The sequence below is a fragment of the Blennius ocellaris genome (genome assembly GCF_963422515.1).
Source record: "Blennius ocellaris genome assembly, chromosome: 23".
Lineage (NCBI taxonomy): Eukaryota > Metazoa > Chordata > Actinopteri > Blenniiformes > Blenniidae > Blennius > Blennius ocellaris.
Window position 1 is genome coordinate 8,922,284 of NC_137672.1, and position 26,548 is coordinate 8,948,831.

At 40.8% G+C, this 26,548-nt stretch overlaps 4 protein-coding genes across 5 annotated transcripts; 1 reads left to right on the forward strand and 3 right to left on the reverse strand.

Annotated features, from left to right (window-relative positions):
- Positions 1-199: 199 nt before the first annotated feature.
- Positions 200-9,263, reverse strand: LOC308147345 (uncharacterized protein). Of its 2 annotated transcripts, XM_080519456.1 has the most exons (12): positions 8,377-9,263; positions 3,649-3,751; positions 3,425-3,540; positions 3,262-3,332; positions 3,069-3,185; positions 2,883-2,972; positions 2,672-2,803; positions 2,448-2,582; positions 2,319-2,353; positions 2,090-2,127; positions 1,252-2,012; positions 200-412 (listed from the first exon to the last, which is right to left on the reverse strand). In XM_080519456.1, exons 1-12 carry the CDS (start codon positions 9,239-9,241, stop codon positions 380-382), a joined length of 2,496 nt encoding a protein of 831 aa, XP_080375582.1. In that variant the 5' UTR covers positions 9,242-9,263; the 3' UTR covers positions 200-379. The 2 variants fall into 2 exon arrangements, with proteins under 2 accessions (XP_080375582.1, XP_080375581.1); XM_080519455.1 differs by lacking the exon at positions 200-412 and having other exon boundaries at positions 497-2,012.
- Positions 9,264-11,645: 2,382 nt separating this feature from the next.
- LOC308147323 (ubiquitin-like protein NEDD8) lies at positions 11,646-12,797 on the reverse strand. The gene is made up of 2 exons (XM_080519431.1): positions 12,628-12,797; positions 11,646-11,952 (listed from the first exon to the last, which is right to left on the reverse strand). Exons 1-2 carry the CDS (start codon positions 12,770-12,772, stop codon positions 11,750-11,752), a joined length of 348 nt encoding a protein of 115 aa, XP_080375557.1. The 5' UTR covers positions 12,773-12,797; the 3' UTR covers positions 11,646-11,749.
- Positions 12,798-14,112: 1,315 nt separating this feature from the next.
- LOC308147212 (E3 ubiquitin-protein ligase) lies at positions 14,113-16,534 on the forward strand. Its single transcript, XM_080519313.1, has 4 exons — positions 14,113-14,240; positions 14,421-14,521; positions 15,514-15,687; positions 15,886-16,534. Exons 1-4 carry the CDS (start codon positions 14,150-14,152, stop codon positions 16,339-16,341), a joined length of 822 nt encoding a protein of 273 aa, XP_080375439.1. The 5' UTR covers positions 14,113-14,149; the 3' UTR covers positions 16,342-16,534.
- A 6,102-nt stretch (positions 16,535-22,636) lies between these two features.
- Positions 22,637-24,424, reverse strand: LOC308147276 (E3 ubiquitin-protein ligase RNF19A-like; the record flags this gene model as incomplete). The annotated part of the gene is made up of 4 exons (XM_080519382.1): positions 22,637-23,030; positions 23,183-23,349; positions 24,081-24,181; positions 24,265-24,424. The coding sequence occupies 4 exons, from the start codon at positions 24,422-24,424 to the stop codon at positions 22,637-22,639; spliced, it is 822 nt and encodes a 273-aa protein (XP_080375508.1).
- Between the last annotated feature and the right edge of the window lie 2,124 nt (positions 24,425-26,548).

The window sequence follows — 26,548 nt, forward strand, 5'->3', positions numbered from 1 at the left end:
AAATGAACCAACCAGATATTTTGTCAAAAGTGACGCTTTATTTTATAAATGCAGTTACCATTGTGCAAAGCTGGAGGCATGTAAGCAAGTAAGACGTTTATTAAATTAGACTCCAGCCTAAATACGTGGACTGATATTGCCAGTGGTGCAGTATTGATATTAAGAGGCTGCTAATCCAACGTCGACGGGTACAGTGGCAGCAGAAACTTCATTGCTTTTATTTTTTTATATGTGTGAAAATCCACGTTAAGATGTTTCATACATGATCTGATCACATTAGCAGTGTTTCCGGTATACTCCGTGTTCAATTAAGAGGAAATGGAAGGAAATCAGTGAGAATGTCACACGTCTCCAGGCATTCTGCTTTTCTTCCTACAGTCTACAAATGCGCATTAAAGGTTAATTGGCGACCCTGAGATTGTCCATATAGACGTCCACGTTGTATAAAGCAGTGAAAGAAGACAGATGGAATCCCAAGACAAGAGTGTGACAAACATGCAAGAAAGTGACAAAAGCCATTTATTAATCACGTGCCCATGATACACATGCTTTCACAAAAATAGCACATTTTTCAATGTGTCCACTTCAAATACTTTGTTCCAACACACTATGAATTTTACAAGAATAGTTTGCAGAGAAATTCTTCCAATTAAGTTCTTCTTCCTCCTCATGCACGTCTCAGCTAATTTTTCCTCAGCACTTAATGAATTAATTAATTTAGATTTTGCATTTTAGTAAAGTTTGGATTTCCCACCTCATTCTCATCAGAATATACTGAAAGAGTTAATCGAGTTCAAATACACCAATTTGAGTTTGTGTGTTTGTGTGTGTAAGCCCTTGAACGCGCAAATAAAAAAATACAAATAAACAATTTTTGACGGAATCAAGCTACAGAGGGGGAGTAACAAACAATCATATCAGTCTGATTAATTATGTCACAGCAAAATTGATTTCACATTCAATCTGCAAAGTATGAGTACATTTTGTCAGGCCTTGAAATTATTAGGAACTTTCTGGAACGATGTCACAGGTCAGAGTGAATTTTTGACGTGAATATTTGACTGACTTTTCTCTTTAATTTGACGACTTGGGAGATAGATTAGCTCGTGGGAGACGGTATTCTTTGACTTTCAAAGTGTCAATTAGCGTGTTCTGTTGGTATGTTTCTTCAATTATTATAACCCAAACAAACTTCCGAGGTCGAGTGGTTGTTTCTGGCTCGGTGCTCTGCCGCCTCATCCTGCCACTCACCTGGGTCTCGCTTTCTGACGACGTCTCTTTCGATTCAACTTCTTTCGCGTCGCCTTCATCTCCTGGCTGCTTTTCCACACCATCATCATCATCATCATCATCATCGTCGTCGTCATCCCCATGTGCTGCGCTTGACAAATAGTCTCTCTGCCCCTGTTGGTCTGATCGGACACAGTCCTTCTCGTCAGCCCTCCCCTCGTTCTCTTCTTCTTCTACTTCCTGCTCGCCCTGTCGACCGCACGCCGCCACTTTATCCGCGGCGTCCGTTTCTCCGTCACCCCTACCCGGATCTCCGTCACTCGGACGCCCTGCGCTGCCGTCGCCCCGGCCCGTCACAGACCTGCCCTTCTTGGCCTCTGCCGGCTCGTCCTCGTCCGTCCTCGCGTCCGTCCTCCTCTTCCGGGCGTCGCTCCTCGCGTGTTCTCTGTGAAGCCGGCCGCACGCCGAACGTCTGACCGTGTCCGGCGCCTTCTCTGCGTCGGCAGGTGATCCTGCGTCTCCCTCGCGTTCTCCAGCTGGCCGTTCTCCGTCACCCCCCTCGCCCTGCCGCCCCCGCGTCGCCTTCCTCTCATCCGCCACTCCGTGTTTTCCGTCCACGTCACCGCATGGACCGTCGGACGCAGGCGAAGCGACGTCCGCCACTTCTGCTCCTCCCTCTACGTCCTCCCCGTCCTCCTCGTCCTCCTCCCGACACCGACGTGACTCATCAGCTGCATTCGGTGGGAAACTTCCACCGGTCACGTCAGGAGCCTCGGCCTTCGCTAGAAAGTTTTTAATTAAAAGAAAAGTCAGACAAACGGTTTCACACATCGTTGATATTATTCAGTGGAATTCTTACTTTGTCTCTGGTAAAACAGAAGATAAGCGCTCTGGGATCTCGAAGGACAAAATGTCAAGAGAAGCCGAGTTATTTTTTCACGCACGTTAAAAAGCAATGCACAACATGTACGTCATACACACAAACACTATGCTGAGACTGTATTTTGAGATGAATAGCACTTTGTCGTCCCGCCCGATAACCCAAAACATGCGTTTTGTGCAAAAATGATCAAAAGGTGGAATCTCACATCTCGGTGTTCTCCTGGAAATGCCAGGCGTCCAGCTGTCAAAGGGAGGAATAATCAAATTAGACACAGAAAAGTAATTTCATATGGGGGTAGAGGACTGCGGGAATCCTACGAGAAGGTCAGTCGCACCGCTGTGACTCTGGCATCGTCGAAGTTAAACCATCTGTCTTGGTCGTCGTCTCGAATTTTGATTTTGGTGGCGTAATGTCCACTTCTCAAATCTCCAAAATGATCCACGACTGCATACAGTTCATATGTCCAGTCCTGATGAACAAAGAAATACTAATAAAAACAAACAAAAAACAAAGCACACCCCTGAATAGATTGAGACTGAATACTAAAGTAAAACACACCTTTGGCATGCGCAGGGAGCAGGGGACGACCACGGCTTGGTTGTTCTTCATGTACGACATGTACTGGTAGCTGAAGCTGAACCTCTTCAGCAGCAGAACCAAAACATCTGGATGATGCTTCATCACGTTCTCCTGTGGGGTCAAAGCGCCCATTTTACAATGGAGCTCGGAATACGATGACATTTGGAGCAGACGCCGCGGCTTCACTCACAAAAACGGCGTCGACTTTGGCGTCGCAGTTTTCGCAGTACATCTGGTTTTTTAGTTCTGAGGGCTTGAAGAAATCGGAAATTCCGTCCTCCTGAGGGGGACAAAAATACAACAAGACAAAACAGGTTATCGGTTTATGTTCAGGCCAAACAAACTTACGAGAGCTTACGGCTGGGGAGATCCTCACCACACTGTAGTCTTGCTTCACGATGGGAAGAGGAAGATACCAAAACGGCGCGTCGCTGCTGGTTCCCGACTGACACTCGGAGCAGGTGGCCCTGTTGTCCAACCGTCCATGGAAGACCTGGAAGCACAGACGCCCGCGAACACAAGCTCGGTTGACTCGAGGTGGATCGCCCTTTGAAATGGGAGTCCCCTACCTGGGAAGCCTCGGAACTGGTCCTGAGCAGGATCTTCTCAAAGTACTCGGCGGCGTCACGCTGCTCGTGCACTGGATGAGGAGCAGACGAGTGTTTTTTCGTAAAACTATGGTATCGTGTAAAAACTGCATGACGTTTGGGATTTCCTGCTGTCGCGCCGTACCTCGGTCGATGCCCAGCTTCCTCGTCAGATCCCATGTGATCGCTGTGTTTCTCTCTAAGTCATTGAATAACGCCTTGAGCTCCGGGTCAATGAACTCCTCACGGTTTTCACAGGTTCTGCCCAAAGCAACAAAATGTTGGCAAAGATGACAGTTAAAGCATTTGCTTTAAACTGTTCATTTTACTTTCCTGCTGTGTGACGCTTTACACTTAGTAACAACGGACCTCACGGCCTCTCGGAAGTCTTTGGTCCTGAACAGCGCCTGCAGCACGCTGTTCAGGTAGCACGTCGCCCCCTGATTGAAAAGGCCGTGATGCTTTTGACGAGCTGCGGGAAGAAGAACCGGGAAGTTGCTCATCAAATGCAAATGAAACCTTAAATCTTCCGCACTTGTTTCGACTGCATTTGCAGCAGGGTTGTTCTTTTTTTTTTTTTCCAAAAAAAGTTTTTATTAATTTTTATAACATAGCACACAACAAAACACACACACAAAAAAAAAAAACACATCACACTGCCCGTTTAGAAAGAATTAACAAAGGTAAAGTAACCATCACACTATTACTCATGCTCAAAGGTCTTTGACATACAACATGAAAGGCCCCCAGACACTCTCAAAAACATTTTGTCTGCCCTTCAACACATAGGTGATCTTCTCCAATGGGAGTGTTGACAACATCTGCTGCCTCCACTGTTCCACAGAAGGTCCATGACTCTTTTTCCAAAATAGTGATATACATCTCTTAGCATTCAACAGGCTTATATTTATAAACATTTTTTCACTCCTTGTATATGTACATTCCTCTGGGTATAAACCAAATATGAATAGCTTTCGGTCCAATATAAATTTCCTAGAAATAATTTTTTCAATGACACCTCTTATTTGTTCCCAAAACATTATAATCTTCCTACAATACCACATACAATGAGCCAGTGTTCCCCTACAGTCGGTGCATTTTGGACATAGATCAGGAATGTTACCATTATATCTATGAAGATCTACCGGTGTTACATATACTCGCATTAACCATTTAAACTGTATTAATCTGAGGCGTACGTTAATAGATGTGGTATGTGCCAAGTTACATGTAGCCCTCCACTCCTCCACAGTTAAATCCAATGATAAATCCTCGTTCCAAGCTTTGAGTCTGCCATATGAATCTTCAGGATCTCTTCCCATCATAAAATTATATATCTGTGATATTATGCCTTTCTTTTGACTATCCTTTGTCATAATTTCCTCTAAGTCTGAGTGTGTAGGTTTCGTTAGTATATTGTTCTGGGTTTTGTGTATGTAACTTCGCAATTGAAGATATTTAAAGAAATGTTTTTTATCTATATGAAATTTATCTTGTAACTCCTGAAAGCTCATTAATGTATCACAGTTAGGTAGGTAAACATCTCGAATCCTTCCCAATCCTTTGACTCTCCATGTATGAAAAACTGCATCAGCTCTCCCAGGTACAAACAAAAAATTGCCCCATATTGGAGTAAATTGGGATAATCCATTTGATTCTTTTAAGTATTTTTTCACATCTCTCCATATTCTGATCATATTTTTAAGTATTGGATTTTTCGTCTGTTTTAATAATTTTGTAACTGTGTTGGAATACATGTACAAAGGGAGTTCCAAATGTAACCCTTGACTTTCCATATCCACCCAATGTGGAGAGTGATTTGTATAATAAAACATCATAGACCTCAACTGTGTAGCCCAATAATACAGTTGGAGATTTGGGCATTTTAGACCTCCTCGTTCATACGGAAGATAAAGCAAAGACAGGCGGAGTCGTGACCTTCTATTATTCCATATAAATGTGATAAAAAGCTTCTTAATTTGGAGAAAAAAGTCTGGAGGAGGCAGCAAGGGGATGTTTTGAAACAAATAGAGTAATTTTGGTAACACATTCATTTTCAATATATTGACTCTCCCTATCATAGATATTGGTAGAGGCATCCATTTTTCAATTGAATTAGTTAAGTCTTTCTTTATGAGATCATAATTTATTTCAACTATTTCTTCCAAATCTGGCAAGATTTGGATTCCCAGGTACTCAAATTGTGAAACTACATTAAATTGCAAGACCTCAGGAGGTGGATGGACTCTATCATTTGCATTTAATAACAGAATTGAAGACTTGGTTCTGTTAATTTTGTAACCAGATATCTTACTAAATGACTTTATTATTTCGAGAATGATTGGTATTGACTTGCTTAAATTTTTCAAAAATAAAATTACATCGTCCGCGAACAGCGAAATTTTATGGCTCGTTGGTCCAACCGAGATCCCACTAAACTGAGGGTGAGAGCGCAAAGCAACAGCAAGTGGTTCAATAGCTAATGTGAACAATAAAGGGGAAAGTGAGCAACCTTGTCTACAACCTCTGCTAATCTTAATTGGGTCTGAAATATTTTTATTTGTCATAATTTCAGCAGTCGGGTTTTTGTATAATATCTTGACCCACTTTAAAAAGTTTGCTCCACAGCCAAATTTTTCTAAAACCTTAAAAAGGTATAGCCATTCCACTCTATCAAAGGCCTTTTCAGCATCTATTGATAGAAGAGCGGTGTCAGATGCAGCCCCATTGCAATGAATTATATTTAACAATCTTCTTACATTGTGAGAGCCCTGCCTACCCATTATAAATCCATTTTGATCCCGGTCAACTATGTGAGGTAGAATATTTTGTAGTCTCCTTGACAACACCTTAGTGATTATTTTTACATCAGAGTTCAATAGGCTAATGGGTCTAAAGTTCTCACATTTATTCATGGGTTTACCTGGTTTTGGTAAAAGAGCAATCATTGCTGTATTCATTGTAGAAGGGAGACAATTTAACTGATAAACTTCTGCAATCATTTCTAACAGAGGGCCAATTAATTTATCTTTAAATTTCTTGTATAGATCAGTTGGGAGTCCATCTGGCCCCGCCCTCCTTCCAGACTTCATGTTGTCAATGGCTTGTCCTATTTCTTCTTTGGTAATTTCTAAGTTTAGATGATATTCATTTTCCTTTGAGATCCTTGGCATATCTAATTTATTTAAAAAGGTATCGATTTCTTCTGATAGTATAGCGTTTTGCGCTTGATAGAGCTCTTCATAATATTTTTTAAAGGCCATATTAATCTCCTGTGGATCTAACAGGGTTTGGTCATCAGATAGTATTGTTGTAATAGGTAATTTGGATTCCAGTTGTTTTATTTGCCATGCTAAAAGTTTGCCCGCTTTATCTCCCTGCTCATAAAATGATTGTTTAAGGCGGAGAAGACTCGATGCAGCTCTAAAGGCAGAATGTTTATCGTATTCTGCTCTCACACTCAGTAATTCTTTTTCTAATTGTGGGTTATGGTTTGTGTTAATCTTGTCTTGAAGCACTTTTATTTTACTTTCTAAATGTGACCTAACTTCTTTATTCTTTTTGGATTTATGACCTGTATAACTAATTATATGTCCTCTAAGGAATGCCTTAAATGCTTCCCATTTAATAGATGCTGTTGTTTGTGTGGTATTAATTTCAAAGAAAATATCAATTTGTTCGCCTAAATATTTGACCAAATCTTCATCCAGTAACCATTTATGCTGAAATTGCCACCGTGGAGGGTCTCTTTTCAACTTAGGATCTTTATATATCAGGCAACAAGGAGCATGATCCGAGATCACAATACCACCATAAGAGCAGTCATAAACCTTGGATTGTAACGTAGTAGAAATGAGAAAGAAATCTATTCTAGAATAGGTCTGGTGAGTACCTGAGTAACAGGAATAAGTTCTAATATTTTGATTCCTTTCCCTCCATATGTCAATTAAATTTAAATCTTTCATTAATCTTTGAATTGTAGCTCTACAGCTAGCATGCGACCGATCCACTCCAGTTGCTCTGTCCAGTTCTGGTTTTAGCACACAATTAAAATCTCCCCCAATTATGTGCGATCCCTGAAGAGTAGAAAGAGTTAAAAAAAGATCATTGTAAAAATTACTATCATCCACATTAGGTCCATAAACATTTGTCAAATTCAAAAATTCTGAAAAAAGAATACCCTGAAGAATTAAATATCTTCCTCTTTTGTCTTTGATAGTATTTTTAATTTGAAAGGGAACTGACTCGTGTATCAAAGTCATGACTCCTCTAGACTGCGATGTAAATGCTGCTGTATGCACATCACCCCTCCACCTCCTCCTGATCCTCAAAAGATTGTCATCCAGGAGATGTGTTTCCTGTAAAAACACTATTTTAGAATCCATCTCCTTAATTTTGTTTAAGACTTGTTTAATTTTCTGAAGGCGCTGCAGGCCCCTACAGTTCCATGAAATAAATTTAAGATCTAAACCCTGAGACATGAATATTGTAAAATGACTTTGTCATAACGTTGCTTTGTAGCATGGAAACACATTCACTGGGCAGAACAAAAACAGATGAAAGAACAATCATCCAACAAGTAGAACACAAACACTTCCCTTTACCCCCATCCACTGGATGACCCCCACCCTCCCCAACTTTCCCTTCCGTTATTGCAAAAGACCAGTCCACACTAAGGAGGAATAATCAACCCACTTCCCCAGACTGCTCCTCACTGCTACTGTATCATCATTATTTCAACTCCTGCTCACCTACATATTTTTTTTTCCTTTTTAAAAAAAAAAAAAGAAAAAGAAAGAAAGAAAATTAAACGTTTAAAACAAATGGCCCTCTCATCCTCCACTCTCAGTTATGTAGCATAAACAAATAAAGTAAATAAGAGAATTCAAAAAAAAAAAAGTGTAGTATTCACTTAGTTTGATCACTTTAAATATCACAAATTAACCAACATGCTACAAAGTATCAGTCATTTATGCACACATCTTATATCAGACCAACTGGTCCCTGCATGTTAGTGGTCTTCATGGTTTGGAACTTCTTGGATGATCTTCAAAAACACACTAGCTTCTGTAGGTGTTTTGAATACATGAGTCTTACCCCCATAAGTCACAAGAAGCTTGGCAGGATAAGCCACTCCATGTCTAATGTTCATCTTTCGGAGTTCCTCACGAATGGGGTCGAACCCTTTCCTCTGCTGGAGCAGCCCTGTGGCTAAATCAGGGTAGAAACGCACCTGCTGGTTATTGTAGGTGACGTCCTTTCTGTCCCGCGCCGCTTGGAGGACCGCCTGTTTATCTTTGAAGTTTAGAAAGCGCATTATCAATGCTCTTGGGCGAGATTTGGTGTCCCTCTTTGGACCTATCCTGTGTGCTTTCTCCAGTATGAAGGGAGACAATGACTTTTCACCCCCGCTCAGCGCCTCTCGTATCCACCGTTCCAAGAATGAGCACGCGTCGGCTCCCTCCGCTCCTTCTGGCATATTAACAAGCCTCAAGTTGTTCATACGTGACCTGGTCTCCAAGTCTGAAAGTTTCTCCTCCATATCTTTGTTTTTAGTTTGCAAAGTGCGCACCTCAGCCTGCAGACCAAGCACCTCGTCCTCGGTGCCAGATATGCGTTGCTCCGCTTGCGCGACGCGTGCGTTACATTCAGCCATCTCCTTCTGCATGTCCCGTATAGCCGCCGTCATGTTGTCAAGCTTGGTTGTGAAATCCGTTTTCATTGTCGCTATTTCCCCTTTCACCGAGCCCAGCAACACCAGCACTTGGTTCACTTTATCTCCGAGCGAGGCGTCATCACCGCTGACCTGAGCTTCCCCGTCAGCGGGCTCCTTGGTAGCATGCTTCGCAGCCATATTGCTGCTAGCTCTCGTCGCCTCGCTGCCCCGGAGGTTATAGTCGGGCAGTTTTGTTTGCTTGGATGGAGGCTCGTTCTTACCCCTTGGTGTCTTATTCGAAGTCATCGTGTCTTTAATAATCTGTTTTGGCCAATATTGTGCGTGAGCAGGAGGCTTTAGCAGTTAAGTAGGAGCAGCGAAGAAACACACGTCTAACTACGTGGGCGCCATAACCGGAAGTCAGGGTTGTTCTTTTAAACACAGCCTGGGTTCATAGCGCAGATCACGTTCCAAGGTTGCGAGTTCGATTCCCGTAAGGACGGTTTGTCAAGGAATCCTTGAGTAAGACTCAAATTCACAATTTGCTCAAAAAGTGTTTGTGAATGGGTGAAAGCAACTGATGGCGTAAAATGAAGACTTTGGGCCTGCAATGTAATTATATGGGGTTATTAATTAATTATAATAGTGTTTTTTCAGTAAAGCCCTTTGTACTACTTCAATATTTTAACAATATTTTGTAAAAATGTGACTGAATGCAATTCCAGCATTATAAATGTAGTTGTACTGTAATCGCAGTTTTTAACATATTTTTTACCACCTCTGATTCAGATGTAAGCGTCCACATGTCAGACTGATAGCAGATCAACACCTTTAATGCAAAGCATTGTTTCAGAAAGTCAATATGTGATTAAGATGTGATGAACTTTGTTTTGTTTACATGTTATTGTTGTATATTTAGGTTTTCTTGATTTTCTTTTCCCAGGAGAACATAACGAAGTAACATAAAAAACATACATTTACTGTATATCAACATCAGAATCAGTAAACATCAGGTTTGAACAAATAAAATGAATTAACACGTTCAAAAAAACAAAGGTAAGTCCAGCAGGGGGCAACGTTTCTGAGTTTAATTACAGATAAAGCTCATTAAATCCTGATCACACAAGCGACATTACAAACCAAGTGGCATCTTTTAAAGCTTCGACTCAACATATTATGTTAAAAGGGAATTTGAACTTTTGAAAATATATTGTTTTACTTGAAATAATCCTAAACACACATCTTAACTTGCTCCGAGTCAGCCCAAACGAAACCGAAAGAACATTATCAGATCCTCGCAGTTTATTTAAATTTTCAGATATTTAATTGTTCTTTCCTTGCGTATAGAATGAATAGACCACAAAAAGTAAATGATTCGAATAGCAAATAATGTACTTACCCGGAGAAGTGACATTATATGGATTCATTTTGCGCACAGTGTCCGGCTGAACTGTCACCTGCAAAAACATTACGAAGTGAGAGATACTTGAAATACCTTCACATTTAATTATAAAAATATTTCTGAGCCTACCTTCAGGTAAAAGATTCTCAGTTACACAACGTTCCTGGAAATCAAGCGTGGGTTTTTTTTGTTTTTGTTTTTTTGTTTTTTAATTAATCCCATGAAGTTATCAAATTAAATGTGACACTGACTCACTCTGTACTTTCCATTTCAACTGCAGCATTGCTGCGTTCAGGGCGTGTCTGGACGTGACGTCTTACTGAAAGACGTAATGCAAGGTCATAACACAGCAACACCAAGACATTTATAAACGCCTCAAAACAGTGAAATGTCAATTGAAATGTGTTTTTTTTTTTTTTTTTTAGCCCTTTTAACTTTTGTCAGTCTCATTATGAAAATTCCAGCAGGTTTTAAAAGTACCACTATTTATATGAAAGTTTTTTTTTCTGCAACAATGCAACTCAAAGTGTTTAACCAATTACAGAATAAAAAGATCACTTAAAATGTAAGACATTAAAAAGTAAAGATGGAAAAACGCTGTTACTCAGAGCTTGTTCCGGAAGTTTAGAAATGTATAAGCCATTCAGAACCGCTTGGACCATGTTGCTTTTTTAAAATTATTTAATCATTCTATTAACCACTGCATCAACCTGAGAATCTTCACACTGCAGCAGCGTTCTACAGCGATCTGATGGAGTTTTTGGAGTTTTTCTGGAGTCCATTCAAGGTCAACGAGAGAAACAACCATATTCATGTGGATAAGCAGTTCAGAGGGACAATTTAACCTCACATTTATGGACTGTGGGAGGAAACAGTACAGTACCTGGAAATCCCATTCAGGGAAAACATGCAGACGCCATATAAAAGCAACTGAATGGGCTTCAACTGGAGCATTACAATAAGCTTAAAGGAGTGAAAACATCATCAGAACTTATGACCAATGTGGAAGGATGTGCACTGACAGTTGATTTGGAGACTGTAGTTTAATGTTTTAATACCCTCATAGTATTGTTATTCCAGTTGTCTATTACTGTAAGATAAAACAACATTTCTTTCTTTGCCATTCTGAAAAGGAATTATTTTCTGCTGGTTACAATAAATCAGGTACCACATGTGCTCTCTGCTTGACGTCTTGATGACAGAACTTATGTGAAAGCCTCCTCACAGCTGGGCACTTGACCAATGACGAGTCGTTGAAGAATTGAAGAGAACCAGATTTTTTATTTATTTAGACAGTTAGATGAGTACTGCTATTGAAAGGCCTGTGAAGATAGCTTTAAAACCTTGAAAGATAGAAACAGTTGAACGGTGTTGGGGATCTGGAGCGGAAGGACAGCGTCGGCGTCATGGTGTCATCGGCAGGCCGGAGCAGAGATGGACGGCCGAGCAGTGGACGTCTTGTGGCCACAACCCACGCCGGTGGCGGCTCTCCCTCCTCCAGGAACCCTCAGTATCACGTGGATGACGGACATGTTCTGGACTCCGTATTCTGACAGCGGCTTGTTGTTCTCGTCCAGCTGCTTGTCTGTAAAGACCAGCCGAAGAGATTCTTGGCCTGTCCACACACGAAACAACAAACACAAACAGGCACAGAAGTCATGAAGAGAACCTGGAGAAAACTAAGGAAGACTCGGGGATGACCCCTCTGGGTCAAGAATGCTACAGGCTGTTTGCATTGCACCCTCTGGATGGTGGATGGGGAAGAAAACAATGGAAAAGTAGCACTGAATTGCAAATAAACACTAATAATTTAATTTAAAAACAGCATTTCCTCGTTTATAAATCAAACATATAATATAAAAACAAGCTAGTTTGCTTGAATGTTGTGAAAGTAAGTAATACATTCATTAAATTCTCAATTAACACCTCGTGTAATACCTACATTTGTCCACAACGCAGAAGACGATAAAAAGCAGTTCTTATGGAGCTAATAACTGAATATAAATGACAATAAACTCGTGTTTTAATGTTTTATAATAGACGAGAAATACACTTCAGGGGTGATTGAAATAATAAGCGACCTACAACTATAATCAAAATCCTCAATAAGTCAGCATAATGTGGCTGTAATAAATATTAATATCTGGCTATTGATCTAAATGAAGTATTTCACATTCTTATGAAAACCAAATCACATTCTTTTTATTAAATACACATTTCTTACAGTTTCCCCTCATTTAACAGTGAAAACACGCACAAATATCCGCAAACTGCGACTCGCTCCCTTTACCTGCGCTGTCCGGGAGTTTCTCTGCGATCTTTTCCTTGAGCTGCAGCACCGTCATGCTCTTCATCTGCTCCTCGGTGTTACACAGGTCGATCACTAACTTCTCGTTCCTCAGGCCGGAGACCACCACCTGGTAGATCTTCCCCATCTCTCTGCGCCTCCGTGCGCCTTCAGCTCGGTGCCCAACTCCTTGTTTACCCAATAGGTTTCGCTTTCGGGTGTTTTGTTTTGTTGTTGTTTTTTTTTTTTTTTTTTTTTTTTTTAAAGTGAAAGTGAAACTGTTTTCCCTGATTCCTTAGCTCGTTTCTTGACATTTTAATAACTTTCAAACAGAATCCAGACGTGCCATAATATACAAAATGTGACGTTGTTTACAGTCTGAATCCGCTGAAGTGCGCCAATCTCATAAATATAATTTGAGATATGAGACATAAAAATGAGATAAATGTTGATGACTGGAAATCACCTGAAAATCCAGCTGGTGATTTCCAGAGAATAAACTTTGAACGTCATCTGAAATTTATTGCTACGCTTTACAGTATGTAAAACATGTATTTATTATTTTGTATTAAACTTTATTTAACCAGAAAAGTAAAAAACAAAAACAAACAAAAAACCCTCATTATCTCTCCTTTACAATGATGACCTGGCCAAAAGGTTCGCAGCACACATCATGTCATTCGATTTATGACAAATAAAACTGAGTTAACATAATGCAATAGTTAAAGTGCGATAAACAAGATTTAAACGATAAAATACTCTGAATTTCAATACTTTTCTTAAATTTTTCTGAACAGCCACTGTTCTACTGTATCGTGCAGTATTTGTACACACAAAAAAAAAAACATATACCAAATACCTACAAAAGAATGTGCATATATTTGATTACTTGGATTAGATTTATGTGTATAACTTTGCTCAAGCAGCTTCGCGTTAAATGGATCAATCATCTGAATTCACTGGAGGGAAACATTGTTTTTTTGTCTGTAAAGGAGGAAATCACAGCTTGCAATTTTAAACACAAGACTTTAATAATGAGAAATTATCTACGTATTAGTTTGGAAGAAATCGGGAAATACGTAAGGTAACAAAAAAACATATGTTTACCTATATGATAAATAGATCCAACAATGTGGTGCTTGTTTTGTGTGGTTATTAATATTGTTTCCACACATTGCCTATTGTGATCTCTGTAAATGTCCCAATTAAATAATTAACTAATAAGTATTGGGCTATAAATGGCAGCCAGAATCATTTTAGTTATAATGAGGTTGATTAATTTTCCCATTTCTGCAACTTTATTTTTTTTTAAAAAGCAGCAACATCACTTATCCATCCCAGACACTGGATGTAAACAAAGTGGCGGAAAAGTTCCACCGGTTTCACCGCACATTGCGTCATTTCTTGTAAATGTGGCAGAAGTGAAAGTAGAAAGTAGAAAAGCAGCTTTTGGGTGTTGTGACGCAGCAGTGCGTCTGGAGAGAAAAGCCGAACAAGTCGATCCCGGGGACGATCTGAGCCAAACATGAGCAACCCGGATCAGGACGAGAAACGCTACGACCGCAGAGATACCACGCTCAAGTTTGTCAACAGGCCCGATGACCTGGATCCACTGCGTAAGAACCCAGTTATTCACATTTCTCCTGGAATTTAAGCGCAAGTCGTGATGCCACGCGCTTGTTCGACCGTTTGTCCTCTCGAGGAGGTTTTTTTCCCCCCTCGTTGTCCCCTTAATGTCAAAGTGCTTGTTTTTTTTGTTTGTTGTTGTTGTTGTTGTTGTTGTTTGTAACGTTCAGCCCCGGAGGAGGGAGACCCGGGCCTCAGAGCAGAGATGTCCTGCGGTCACGCCGTCACTCCGGAGTCTCTGACCGGCTGGTGCCGCAGCCTGCTGGATCAGGTGCTTCCAACTCACTGGACATCCACATGTCAACATGTTTATCCTGTAAAAGTAATGAAGATTAAAAACAAAAACAAAAACAAAGGATTTTTTTTTGCAAAGGAGCAAAAAAAACAAAAACAAAACGACGCAGTTTCAACTACTAATACAAATAGAATGTTTAATACTACAACCAGAGATCCATCCATCTATTCCTCCATCTTCTATAAGCTTATCCTGTTCATGGTCGCAGATTCCGGTATAGTATTGGTGAGGGCAGGGATCATCCTGGACAGATCAACAGTCCATCACAGGGCAAACACACAAAGACAAACAACCGCATACACTCACAGCAAGCAGCAATTTAAAGTCGCCAATTAACCTCAAATATATGTATTTAAACCTTCTTGCTGCGAAGCAAGCACACAAACCACTGCCTCCACTATGGTTTAAACAGAAAACACATTTAGAGTTGTCAGAAAACATTCTGCATGTTGTGTGACTTCGTAGCCTGATGTTGTAATTTCATAAGGGTTAAGGACTTGTGCCTGTAGAAGTTCAAGCTTCGATGACATCGCCCTTGTCACGCTTATGATAATGTAAGGATATGAGCAAGCGGCATTTTACACATCCTGATTTCCTATATATATATCCATGTCAACATGTTATATAGTAGTGTGGTACAATAGTGCAGTACGTTGTTATGGATACAGAGCTCTACATCAGGAGTCTTTGATCTCTTTGACATTGAGGGCCTGTTCAAACTCTCACAAATAGGGTTGTTGAGGGGTGCCAGTTTAGGGTTTAACCTTTAAAATGGAAGCTATAGTGAGTCTGCAACCAAGACGTCACTTTACATCAGTGTCACATTTGACACTGATGTCTTCAGGTCAGTTTGTGAAACACGAAGTTCCAAACGAAAGCCTCACGGCGGAAGGTTGCCAAACACCTGATCTAAGACGTCGCACACCTCCAGTAATCCCATCTAAATGTGTACGTCTTCCTGTTTGCAGGGCCAGTACAAGTTTAGGTGCCCTGCATTGAAGGACGGCACTTTGCAGAAGTGCGATGCAGAGTGGTCCTACCAGGAGGTGCGCCGGTTGGCGGTGCTGACAGCAGAGGAGATGCAGTACTTCGAGGAGAACCTCGCCCGTCTGGCTGCCGCGGAGCATTGCGAATTCAAATCAGTGAGCTTCCGTATCGCTTCAGAAATGTCCAGGCGGTCAGACGCTCGAGGTGCAACATCATGCAAACGGATTGAAACCAGTTTCCTTGTCAATATGTATTAAACAGTCTGATAGATGAATTAACCATGGTTGTTGGGTTTTGTTTTTTTTTTCTCCATAATTTTGTTAAGAGATTCTTATCAATGTGTGTTGCAACAGTGTCCCGGCTGTAAAACCTACTTGGAGCGGGAGGACCTGACCAACCTCAGCGTGCAGTGCCTAGTGTGCACGGCCGACAACAAGGAGTTGTTCCAGTTCTGCTGGCAGTGTCTGAAGCCGTGGAAAGGAAAAGCCCCGAGCTCAGTCCGCTGTGCCAACGACGGCTGCGTCAACCACGACCTGGAGCTCCTGAAGAACTGCAAGAGGACCGCCCTCCCCCAGGTCGAGGGGGTCACGGCCTGCCCCTCCATCCGGGCCTGTCCGACCTGCGGCCAGAGGGTGGAGCATGACAAGACGGGCTGCAAGAACATCATCTGCCCCCGCTGTCAGGTGGAGTTCTGCTTCGTGTGCCTGAAGGTCACCGAGGTGTGCCTGAGGACGAGCACTCACTTCGTGCTATGCAGCGACGGCGTGGCTCCCAGACAGACGTCCATCCCGGTGTGGCGCAGAAACTAATGTATAGATGAAAGCGAGGCACGCTCGCTTTCATCTTTCTTTGCATTAGAAGTCAAATCTCTTTTCACTCCTCTTTGCTTGTATAGTGACAGCATTTGTTTATGGCTTCTCTGCTGTATTCTCCGGTTTAGAAATATAAAACAATGTTCTGTGTTTGTCTTTGAAACACGTTGTCCTTGAGTTGACGTTTGTTCAGTCGAAATTCACTATTACGTAATAAAGATTCTTCTGAAGTGAACATAGTTTACATGTGTGACTTAATCTAAAACACAAGTGCGAAAGACAGAAAATAGGAAGAAGTATCCACAACACAAAAAGGGAAATAGTATGTTTTCACCATTTATTCTTCTGGCGTTGAGCTCCAAGGTGCTGGAGCTCTGCGCAACCTGGATCTTTTTCTACAACAAGCGCGCCCCCTAAGGTCAATTTCAAAACAACATTAAACAATGGATTTTTTAAAGTCCCATTATGACACACTGACGATTTTTCTTTGCATATGAAATTGGGTATTTCAATATATTTACGCCACCAGTGAAAGCGACGTTGAAATCCCAGCAAATAAAGATCCATGTATTGATTCTGTTCCGAGAGAAGCTTGAAGAGAAACACACAGTCAAGGTTTCAGTGTGACGACAGATGTGGCCTGACTGGACCTGCTTTGCTTTCTGGAAGGCTGAATCATCCAGATGTTAATTAGAAACCAATCGGGACTCACAGGATGGATTAAACAGTTTATTGAGTCTCATCAGTCATCGCTGTTCCTCAAACCAACTTAAAACACACCATTCTGTTACACAAGCAAACATGACGCATACACTTTTCACACTTTACTCAAAAATGTGTCAAATGTCAATAACTAACACCATGTCTTCAACACCAATTAGTAAGTAATCACTTTGACGGTTGACCAACAGGATGGAAGCTGGGCTACCATTCTTTAAAGATCAATTATGCAATACTAAAAGAGTTGTGCATTTTTATATATTTTAGTTTATACCCAAATGAACACTTTTGCAATGCAGCCCACTATCATATGACACTCACTTTAAATTACATCCAGCCCTCTTTTAAAATGTGATTTAATCTCTTCAGCAAAACAAAGCTGTAGCGTACACACTCTTAATACATATATTTAAACCATTACCAGCTTGAGTGCAGCGCTACTGTGGCCAACGTCTGTACTTTTGTTATTTTAAATCTTAACTGTGATCGCTGCTTTTCCTGCCGGGTCAGTATCGATCCAAAGTGGACGTGACGCTTCCCCCGGACACGTCACCGTCCTGCCGCTCAGCTTCACGCCGGCCTGCCACTTCATTAGCATGTGTGTGTGTGTGGGGGTGTGTGGTGGGACCAGTGGTTTGGACTGGTACCCGGGGGTGATGTACATGGTTTCCTGCAAAATCTGAAGGGTTCAAAGGTGTGGATATCTGGTGTGAATGTATGTCTGTCGGCACTGTTCCCAGAACACACTGACAATTCCCACACACCAGATGTGAAACCCAGCGTCGGCTCTGCCAGCCCGAGTCACCAGCGTTGCTTGGCCGTGTATCGAAAATCAGTGGGAAACTCTGATATCCATACATTGTTTGAGTAGTTTGAGTACCTTTGTCACATTTTTCAACTGAGGTTGAATCCCTCATCGTCACATCACTTAACCTCTCGGTGAAAGGCCCCACGTCTGCTGCGTATAAATCGCGATTTCCTTCGGCGGCAGCTTTCTCCCCCGCCCCCCCTTCCCAGTGTTGACTGTGCCCGTCCAACGTTCTCTCTCCTCTCCCTCCGTCCACCATGGCAGTTCGTCCTTCACTCCCTCCAACATGCTTTGTGTCTGCTGTTGCCTCCTCATCCTTACGTTTCTCTCTCCGGTAGAATAGAAGGTAAGCATCCCGGGATCTGGAGCAACAACATGAAAACAACTTGTGATAATTTCCGGTGAATATTGAATAAACTGTGAAAGAGACAGTAGAGATAAACACTGACCTGTTCAACTGGAGAGACTGGTTTGGAAGCTGATCATAAAGATATGAATTAAAAACACTTTTTTTTCATTCTCATCCACCACAAAATTGCACAACTACTGATAATACTCACCATCACGACAGAAGTATCATTGAAGCGATACCATTTCTCATCGTCCTCAGACTTGATGGTTACGATGTAATGTCCTCCTTTCAGATCACCGAAGTGCTCCAAAAAGGCATACAGCTCATATTTCCGACTCTGATGACAGAAAACTGCATGTAAAATACGCAAATAGTCTAAATGCTGATTAGCAAAATATGAAAATATGAGTTTACCTGTACTGTTATTGTGTCGGAAATCGCCACACCGCGACAGCTTTTCACATATTGATTCCACGAGTGGTTGAACTTAAATCTCTTCAACAGCAGGGTCACAACCTTTGGGGGATCTTTCATTTCAAATTTCTGATCAAGACACAAACGAAATGACAAGAACAAAGGACACAAACGACAAAAGACTTTCAAAATAAAGTGAGAAACAGGCATCTCGCAGCGTGATGGAATAGAGCGTCCTCTCTGATTGGCCCACTGGTTGTCAATAACAAGTTATGGATTAGAACATGTCGCTTACGTCATAGGAATCCCTTTTGTCCCCACAGTGTTCACAGTACAGCTGCTCCTCTCCAGTGACCTTTGACTCGCGGAAAAACCTTTCGATGCCGTCCGCCTGAAAACCATCCCCAGTTGTTACTTCCTCGTGGAATTCAGTCGTCAGGTTATCGCGAACTGTGCGAAACCGAGGTTCTCGTGTCACCGATGAAAACCTAACGCGACTCGACTCGTTCACCTCGTCCCGAAACCCATATTCATGTTTGACTATTCAGGCTTCCATCGCGGCGACAATCCTCCTCACCACTTGGAAGGGACGATCGCCTTCCTCAACCAGTTCGAGCGGAAGATGCCAAAACTGTTCTTCTGTGCGTCTCATCGTCCCACAACCAACACAGACGTTCTCGTGCGTCAGCAAGATCTTGAACACCTTTAGGAAGAACAAGGCCTCGTCACATACTTTGTAAAAACAATGAGAACGTGAGATATCACTTTGATAAGAACTGAATTATTGTTGGTTTTTTTACCCGTGAAGCCTCCACAGTGTTGAGACTATTCATAATTCTCTTAAAGCACTCAGCAGCATCACCTTTTCTTGATACTTGAGAGGAGACATGAAAAAGGGTCAGGGGTCATTGTAGTTTTAAGACTTTGAAGAAACACGCACTGCAAACCAAAAAACACTGGCCCCTTGTGGTGCAAGGCGTTCTATTTCACGGTGAGTCGACACACTGCAATAAAAGAATTCTGTACAATATCTGTAAATGTTTGTCTTAAAACGTTTAAAGTTCAGTAATGTGAGGCATGAACTTCTTCCCCTTCTTAACCTCCAAACAATAAGGTGTGATTAGACTTTTATCTTTATTGCAGAGAGAGTCAACGCAGCACTCGCACACTTCCAGGACCGTTTATCTTGGATTAAACTCCAGTGTCTTGTCAATACACTGGGAAGGAATATTCATCCCACCTGACTGGATGCCAAGCCCCTGTGTGATGAGCCATGTGTCAGTTTGTCCTTCTTCTAACTCTCCAAAGAACGTCTTAAGATCAGCTTGAAATGTTCCACATGTTTCGCCGTGCCTGAGGAACGTCAATGAAAGGGGAAAAAGCTGACTGATTAAGTTGCAGAGTAGTTTAATCCTAATACATCCTGTCTCTCTCATTTAAGGGAAAGTTTTCAAATTAAAACTCAAACTCATGTGTCTTTTAGCTTGTGATTAAAAAAAAAAATGATGAAAAGTTGAATGATGATCTGTCATTGCTTATGATTGGCATTTAGTTTATAAAAGTTATGTTAGAATTGTTACATGCACGGTATTTTCTTCCTCCATTTCTTACTTGAACGTGTTCTTGTGTAATTTTTATGATGACTTAATTATTCACGATTACAAATTATCTTTTTAAGTCCCAGCTTGGATCTTATAACATTGCCTTTCCTTTATATTCGAATGATAAATAGAAAGAATGACTTTTGACAGCTTTTTTTTTTTTTTTTATAATTTTTGCTCAATCTTACTCTAATTTTCCCATTCATTCATCATTCATTTTTTATTTTCCGCTATCTTGACTTAATCACATTACAGCGGCACTTTTCAGATTTTAAATGGATTTCATACGGTTTTCTGCAGAGAAATTAGTAAAACGATGTAGTCCTGTTTCAGCGAAGAGTGTTTCTGCCGTTCTGCAGTTCATGAGGATGATTTTGAGTGTTTTCAGTGTTGTTTTGTTACAAACCGTCTCACAGCCTCTCTGAAGTCCTTGGTCATGAACAACACTTGCAGCACAGAGTTGAGGTAGCAGGTTGCTCCCTGGTTCCTCAGTCCATGGTACCTAGCGACTGAAAGAAGAAAACAACACTTGGTTGTTTAGATCAGGATTACATTTGGACCATTTCCACAGATGAAACTGTACAAATGCAAGGTGTGTCAATCTTACCTGCAGGTCTGGAGAAGACTCCTCTCAACATCTCTATTGCGTCTATTTAAACGTTTTCTGCATCAGAGTTTGCTACAGAAACACAATGAATCAAACTTTTCCTCACCAACATTTACATTTAGAAAATGGCTGGAATATGTCCCGCGGTGTCCGTGAGGAGTTTTGTGAGTTTTGTGGAGAATCAAGCGGTGCGCTTTCTGCTTTAAAGGAGCTGCTGCAATGATGCGTTCAAGGTAATCAGGGGAAATTGGACGTCAGATAAATTCAAACCCAAAGGTCGGCTTGAAAACAATTTCTCAATAAACAGCTGCAACAACAACCGTTGCGTTTATTGTTTTGCCTTTATTGGTCTTCTTCCTTTTCGGTAGTCGTTTCTACGTTTCTTGATCGTTTTAAAATACGCGTTCTTTTTTCTTTTCTTTCTCAAAACGACCTGGCTGCAGACCTCCACTGTCAGGTTACTTCCGGTGCATCTGAATGCGCCGAAAAACGATTTGTTTTACTAATATTCTTGTTTTATCGGCCCTTTCTACACTCAATTAAACCGGATGGTCTGAAGTATTTTTTTTCCAACAGAAAATAAAACACTGCAATATTTTTAGATGCAGTATGCTTGGATTTCATGTTTTATGCTAAAATTATTATGAAGAAAGACTTCAATATTTCAGTGTATGTGTAATACAAGTAAAATATATGAAGTGTATGGACTATATTGCACAAGTATTTCAGTGAACAATCACTTCAATTGTGAATCCTGCCACGGCTGACTTCAGGGGACACCTGGCTGCAGAATATGCACTTATCATACATTTTAACATGCTACAGATCTTTGATAGATTAAAAAAAAAAACATGGTCTGGTGACACCTTAAAACAAAGGGTTAATCAGTTCTAGGAGAAAGACAACACCCATCTGCTCTGAAGTCACATGAATTCCTGTAAATGGCAAATGAAAGTGAAAATCACTCACATACAATGGCACCGCTTTATCTGTGGTGTTATCTGTCTCTGTGGGGGGGGGGGGGGGGGTTTCTTCAAGAATGTTATTCTTGACGAAACTGCTTCAAGAATCACATTCTGAGTGTAGCTGCGGTTGTAGTCCCTTTACCGAAGCACATTATAACATCACTTCCCAGTTTAACACCCTGTCATTTTCCTCATTGGTGTGTCTTGATAATGTAGGGCGATCAAATGAGCACGCCGTTTCTCTTCCTATTCCTCATCTTCACCCAAAGCTGCCATGTCAGGAAACATAGCAAATATAACCCAATAATTTGAGTGATATTAGGAATCATGAATCATGATATGACCTCCCTGAAAACAGCTCAGTGTGACTAAGGCATTATAACGTAAACATGAATTGAACAAATACCTGTTGCAAGGATGAAAATCATTCATTAAAAGAAGTACAGAGAACAATACATCATATTTGGAAGTTTTATTGGGTGTTTATACATTTCATGAGTTTTAGACAGAAAATATAGAGAAGTGGATTGTGCACAAAAAAAGCAATAATATAAAAGATGTACATCGTAAAGAATATAATGTGAAGCCATGTCATTTGAAGATCATTTACAAGGAGGGAGTTCAAACTATTGAATTGAAGCGTCGGCTTCTTATGTTACTGTTGAAAGTCAAATCGGAAAAACTAACAACAAATCATCATTTGGCAAATTAGTATTTATTCGAATTATGATCAATAAATTGACATCATTTATGCATGTTGAGAGTTGTTTGAGATATATCCGAGCACACATGTAAACAGAAGCAAACACAGAGGCAGGAAGTGTCTTAACTTTTCTTCAGCCATACAGGTATGGACGTCTGTCTCGGAGCCACACCGCTGGAGCAGACCCTAAAATAACCGCCTTCGTCTATGGCTAAACACACTTTGGTGATCTTCAGACACACAAAACAGAATTGCACCTTACAGCGGAGACAGGTGACGTTTTTACATTTCTCGGAGTTGTGCTCCACCAGTGATCCACAGGTGGGACAGGCCCGGATGGAGGGACACCCAGTGACGCCCTTTACACGCGCAAAGACAATATCTTTGCAGGTTTTTAGTGTTTTCAGCGCCTCGTTGCAGCAGCCCTCGTTATCACAGCGGTCTGACCGTGGTCGTTCTCCCTTCCACTCCTTCAAACACTGCCAGCAGAATTCATAGTTCCGTTGTTTTGTCATTCTGCACATTCTGCATTGAACATTGAGATTTGACTGATTTTTTCTTGCCACAGAGGTGTTGCATGCGGGACACTGTCATGGTGAGAGCACATTGGAAATAAAAATATTATTTCTATTAGGATGGGGAGCAAATATTCATGCAGCAAATCTAACTTCAGTGAAATACTGACCAGTTTGCAGTCTAATCCATCCTTGGCTGCATTGGCGGCCATGGCTTTCTCAAACTCCTCCCTTTCTTGAGGTGTCAGAAGAGCCATTTTACGAACTTCCACATAGGGCCAGTTGGCACGACATTCGCCACATCTAAAGGAGCTGTTACCCTTTAATGCACATTCAAACCAATACATCACAATTCAAACAAAGCTCTTAACTATTCTCAAGACTCAGCAGTGGTAGCTATTCTTTAGGACAATAAACAAATGTTGATGTCAAAATCAGAATCGAGAATCTGTTGCCTGTTTGTCTTTCATCCCAGCATTTACACATTCATTCCTGACAAACGATTTTCTTTGATCTTTTGAAGTTACTTGAGTTGCTGCTGGCTGGAGCCGCAGATGCATGCAATTAAAACAACAACAACAACAACAACAAAAAATCCAAATGCAGCACATTTGTAACTCATTATCACCAACAAATACTACGTCCCCTCGTCAGACGACACCAACGTCCCACTGTACTTTTGCTAAAAATGGACTCTATGGAAAATAGTATTTGTTGAATGTGACGTGCTGAAAAAGTCTCAAATCTTCAAGAAATGTTCAGAATTTCCCCAACCCCGTTGTCTTCTGGATTTTCACAATGAACAGCAAAATCGCCCTTATTTACAACAGTCATAATCAGTTCATACAGCTGACATCAGTTCGCTAAAGTCATGAAAGACGTTTGCATTGTATTTGGGTGGCGATCATTTGTCATATATGACAAATGATCAATCACCAAATGGTATGAGAGTTGAAATGAAATTTTAAAAAAAGTGAGCAAAAAACTATTGTACTGGTGACGATCTTTGAAATGGAGACTGTTATTAATTCAAAGGTATTTATCAACCTACCTCCGTCAACAAAACACGACACCACTGGGTGAGAGATGAAGGAGTGACCCCATGTCCACAGGACATCTTCGCCCTGAGAGACTTGAAGTCGTCATAAAGATCTGCCGGGAGCATTGAGAGACAAGAGGAGACATTACGATGTAAAACAATAGAATGAGTGCGCCAATGATGATCCACAACTTACAGTCCAAGTCATCCTTTTCCACAAATGTCAACGTAGAATCGAGAGGATCGTAGCACTTCTCTTTTTCCATTTCATCAGCCGTGGTCCATGGACTGTCCGTCTCATCAGCTGTGGTCCATGAATTGTCGGTCTCGTCGTCTGTGGTCACTGGACTTTCCATTTCACCAGCTGTGATCAGTGGAGCAACACAGTGCAGTCATGCAGGTTATTATTATATCACTATATGCATATTTTTATGCAAATATCATAAAACCAGTATGAAAACCCATTTGATAGAGGATTATTAATAGAGAAGCATGAATATTTCATTTCCACATATAACATGAAGCCTGAAATCAACATCGCTTCTCCAACAAAAATACTGACGCTGCCTGTTCACTCAACTACTGAAAAGTGATTTTATTTTGTTTCACTCATGGGAAATAATTTGTCAACAAACTGTAAGTTGAAAAACAACAATATCTTCTATTTATAACAAAACTACAACAAGCATCTCAAATGAAATCGGTTCTATTGTTCGTTCAAAACCTAAATTCTGAGTGGCTCATGCCGGAAAATCTTTTCCTTAAATGTTGCTCTGGAAAGCTTTTAGCTGCGTGTGAATATTTAGAACACTAAGATTCTCCAGTTTGCGTGCAAACTCCATCAAGCTACTAAATCAAGAACCGACAACAGAATAGTTTATTATCTGCCTATTATAACCGGATCATTAATCACACGTCAACAGAAGATGAGATGTATACTTTACCTTTCAGTCACGGTAGATGTTTATTTCCTGAGTTGAAACAGCATCCTGCCGTGGATTCAGCAGCATGTCGCTCTTTTATTAATCAACTTCTACAGCCCTCCGTTCACTTCCTACCATGAGACAAAGCCTGGGTGTTTCATGGAAACTCAACCTGTTTCTTACGAGTTCACTTTAACAACCTGCTGATATGATGGTGCGTTCAATGTTTACGGAAAAATGCAAGTCACTCGAAAGGCAACCCAAAGTCCAACTTGAAAACAATTTCTCAATAACAACTGCAACAAAAACCATTTACAACACAACACAAGAACAAGTTTATATTTTTAGGATTGGGTTGAGTCAATTAAAACACTGAAGAATCAATCACCGATGTGTTTTGGGACTGATCTTATTCTCAAATATTCTGGATCTACTTATGTTTGTGAATTCAAAGCTTATGGACATTCAGTTTGATACAAAAGATACGAAACCATGTGTTTCCTGTGCTGTAAACGTCCAAAGAGCCACCGACACACACGGGCAGCATACACTCTCATTTCATACGAATAATATTGAACGCTTCCCGGATTTATATTGTACATAGTCTTCATGGTAAAAAAAAAAAAAAAAGAAACTGTTTAGATTTTGGGGAGACGCATATTGATGCATATTGACTCCTCAATCTGAAATCATATGCAAACTTGTGTTGCTAATAAGTTCGTTGGTGTAGTGTTTACCAGGTTTAATCGTTTTATCTACAATAAAATCGAGAAAATCAATTCAAATCAGCTACTATTTTACTGTAAAGCTGCAAGAAGATGATTTTAAGAGGGCTTCATCAGTAATACAAAAAACTCCCTATTTCAAAAATCAAAGTTTTTAATGTGGTTTTTATTGTTTTATATGAAGTCCAGCCACGTTATTACCTGTTCTTTTTCAGTAAAATTGTTTTGAACGATACAATTTCAGTCCTGATCTCCAACGACTGAGCGAGTATGTTACAATATCAATAGTTAGGTTTGTGTGCCAAAAAAGGTAAGATGCCACTGTGCATGAATGAAGTCTATTTATATTTTCTTCTGTACATTTAAGAACCTGTACATCGTTACTTAAACAAAGAAGTGGAATTTTTTCAGAGGTCTATCTAATAGTGAGATGATTTTTTTCCTTTCACCCAAAATCGTTTTTTTTTTTAAACACAAGTAACGATGAAGAAGTCTGGAGAATATTCCATTTCCAACCATGTTTATTCAAGTAGCACTGTTTAATTCACAGAAAAAACAATAAATTCACACATACATACATTGTGTTTTTTGGTTGTTTTGGTTGTGTTTTTTTTTTTTTTTGGGGGGGGGGGGGGGGGGGGGTGTAGGGTAGAAAACGATGTAGTGCCATCATCATCATGGGACTTGGGGAGGAGGATCCATCCAGTGCCTCTGCTGGGTTGTCAGTCCCCCAGGAAGGAGCATCACCATCTGGATGGTGGATCTGTGTATGAGTCCATATTCAGCCAGAGGTTTGTTGTCCTCCTCCAGTCTCTCATCAGCGAAGATCAGC